The sequence below is a fragment of the Engraulis encrasicolus genome, chromosome 14 (assembly GCF_034702125.1).
Source record: "Engraulis encrasicolus isolate BLACKSEA-1 chromosome 14, IST_EnEncr_1.0, whole genome shotgun sequence".
Taxonomy (NCBI): domain Eukaryota; kingdom Metazoa; phylum Chordata; class Actinopteri; order Clupeiformes; family Engraulidae; genus Engraulis; species Engraulis encrasicolus.
This window is the reverse complement of record NC_085870.1, coordinates 10,016,009-10,018,508: the sequence shown is the minus strand read 5'-3', so window position 1 is coordinate 10,018,508 and position 2,500 is coordinate 10,016,009. Positions and strand designations below refer to the sequence as shown.

Below are 2,500 nucleotides of genomic sequence, written 5' to 3'. Positions count from 1 at the left end.
AAATTCAACAACTACTGTATAGTCTTAGCTGTTCACCATCTAGTTTGGGGCCCCCACGTAAGTGACCTATTTTGAGAACAAAACGGCGAATTTCGCTGAAAAGGTGACAAGTTTGCAGGTATGAATATTAACAGTAAGGTTTTTAAAGCCATATGTTGCATGCTTCTGTGAAGAATTTAGGTCAAGTCCACAATTCAGTTTGGCCTTAAAACGTTAGTTTTAAGGTTTTAAAGTCTTACAGCATCCAAGGTATTTGCCTCAAGCTTCTGGGTTCCCTTTGGCAACAACAACACCCTTTATCATCACCCTGTCAACTTGGCACTTGAAGACTTCCCTTCTATGGAAATCTCTGGCATCCATTTTGTCTTTCTCGCTTTGCTAACCTGATCAACAGGTACGTTATTTTGGCATCAGCGATGATATCAACAGTGCTGCATTCCTTTACAGGTTATTTCCTAATCTTTTAAGCGCAAAGTACACAACTTGCAGTATCTTGTAACAAAAAGACCTTTCTTGCAGAAACAAACACACATCTGAATGCAAGACATTGTCCCATTTTAAGACCAAATAAAGTAGTTGTATCACATGAAAATGATTCTGTAGACTTAACATTGCACTGACTTAACGTATAATAAATTCTTGGAATTCATCTCTGGTCAGAACACAAAACACACTGTGTATGCTTTGTATTGTATAGGCTACCTACTCACCAACAATAAGCCTACTGCATAGGTTTATGGATAAGGCACAGACAAAGGTCACGTTTCAAATGCTTAGTGGCCCTCTTTGCTCTTTACAGCATCTACAGTACAGCACAGGGAGAGACAAAATGGCTGAGCAGCAGACTTACCTTTATTCTGACTTGTGATCCTGAAACCCGCAGGATCCCTTCTGAGTCGATCCCCCTTTTCTCCAAGAAAGACAACAGCTGGAGAGGGCAAACAGACCAGTTTGAGATTTAGCAGAGAAAACAAATAAAACAATTACATGAGCTACTGCATAAACACAAACCTGTATGTCAGCAGTGCTGAATTTACAATATTAAGGACAAAACACTAACCAAAGGTGTCAAACAACTTCCAGGGCTATGGAAGATCGGAAGATAACTGACGGTAGCCATCTTATAGTGAGATGTGTGCCATCTTATAGTGATGGGTCAAAGACGTCCAAAAAGAAATTGTCATTCAGTGTAACGGATACCTTCTGCTGACTGTAACTGTAAAAAACATGACTCTTTTTATTTTATTTTTTTCCCAGTGAATTCATGAAAGCCTCGGCTGTCATCCATTCACTTGAAACAATTTAAAAATCATGTTTTTTTACAGTTACAGTCAGCAGAAGGTATCCGTTACACTGAATGACAATTCCTTTTTGGACGTCTTTGACCCTGAGATGTCTGTGCTTTGTATGACTGGACTGGACGCTTACCGACTGGAGGACCAGGGGGATGCTCGTGTTGCCCTTGATTTTCTGGTCGTTCTCCACCAGTGTGGCAAGGGGCACCCCAAACACTGTGCTCTCTGGAAGATGAAAAGAGAAACAGAGACAGGGGGGTTATGGAGGAAATGCAGAGACTACTACCAGCATCTGTGTAACATCCAGGGAATCCAGCCATGTTTACATTTACATGGAGTGAGAGTGTGTTGTCTCTTCTATGGGAAACTGGAAGCCTATGAGCTCTGCTTATTGTACAGACTGTTCTGTTCAGACTACACAAAGTGCCAACGTGCCTGAGAAGGAAGGGGGCGGGGGCTTGGAGGTGATGATACAAGCCACTTATTTAGCTCTCACTGAAACTGTGACGCCAGTGAGTCAGGATAGGAGAGAAGAGATGAGTGGTGCTAATAGGAATGGCTCCATTCATCCAGCTGATAATTCTGTACATGAATGGTAACCTTACTGCATGCATTTATTTTATTCTGCCACTTAGCCTTCTTCACAACTAGCTGCTACCAAAAACTTAAATAAAAACAAACATTTGGTTTCATCCAACTCCAGACTCAGGCGTCAGTGCAGGGCTTTGCTATGTCATAGATCTGGGATCTTCCTATTGCAGGTCTATATTCGATTTGTACACAACCCCTTCAGACAGAGTCCTCAGATACAGCCCTCAGAGCAGGGCTATGGCACAGACCTGGGATTAACCTATGATAACCAGGCCTTAATTACCTATGGATGGCAACATCATGTGTATTTAATAGATTTTTGATTCGGCCCCGTCATTCAGACATATTTCAGACCTAGCTCATAGAGCAGCGGTATGACACAGACCTGGTATCTTCAGAGTAGTCATAACTGGCAACCAATTTAAGAAGACAGATCCCTCAGACACAGAGCCCTCACTCTCAGAGCGGGGCTATGGGACAGGCCTCTGATCTCGCAGGTCTTCTACACAGCCCTGTCAGACAGAACCCTCAGACACAGAGTCCGAGCTCTCAGCACTGGACAGCGACCTGACAGAGACCTGGACCCCATTTCTCGACAGTGTCGTTGCTAACCA

The 2,500-nt window shown here is 43.0% G+C and overlaps 1 protein-coding gene across 4 annotated transcripts in view; it reads right to left on the bottom strand.

Moving 5' to 3' along the window:
* Positions 1 to 2,500, bottom strand: part of LOC134462056 (rho GTPase-activating protein 40) — a 44,403-nt gene that overhangs the window by 16,319 nt on the left and 25,584 nt on the right. For all 4 annotated transcript variants that reach the window (XM_063214906.1, XM_063214904.1, XM_063214905.1 and 1 more), the window contains exons 7-8: positions 1,429 to 1,520; positions 851 to 928 (exon numbers count right to left, since the gene is read on the bottom strand). In XM_063214906.1, the coding sequence (XP_063070976.1) occupies positions 851 to 928; positions 1,429 to 1,520 (170 nt within the window). The remainder of the gene's footprint in view (positions 1 to 850; positions 929 to 1,428; positions 1,521 to 2,500) is intronic.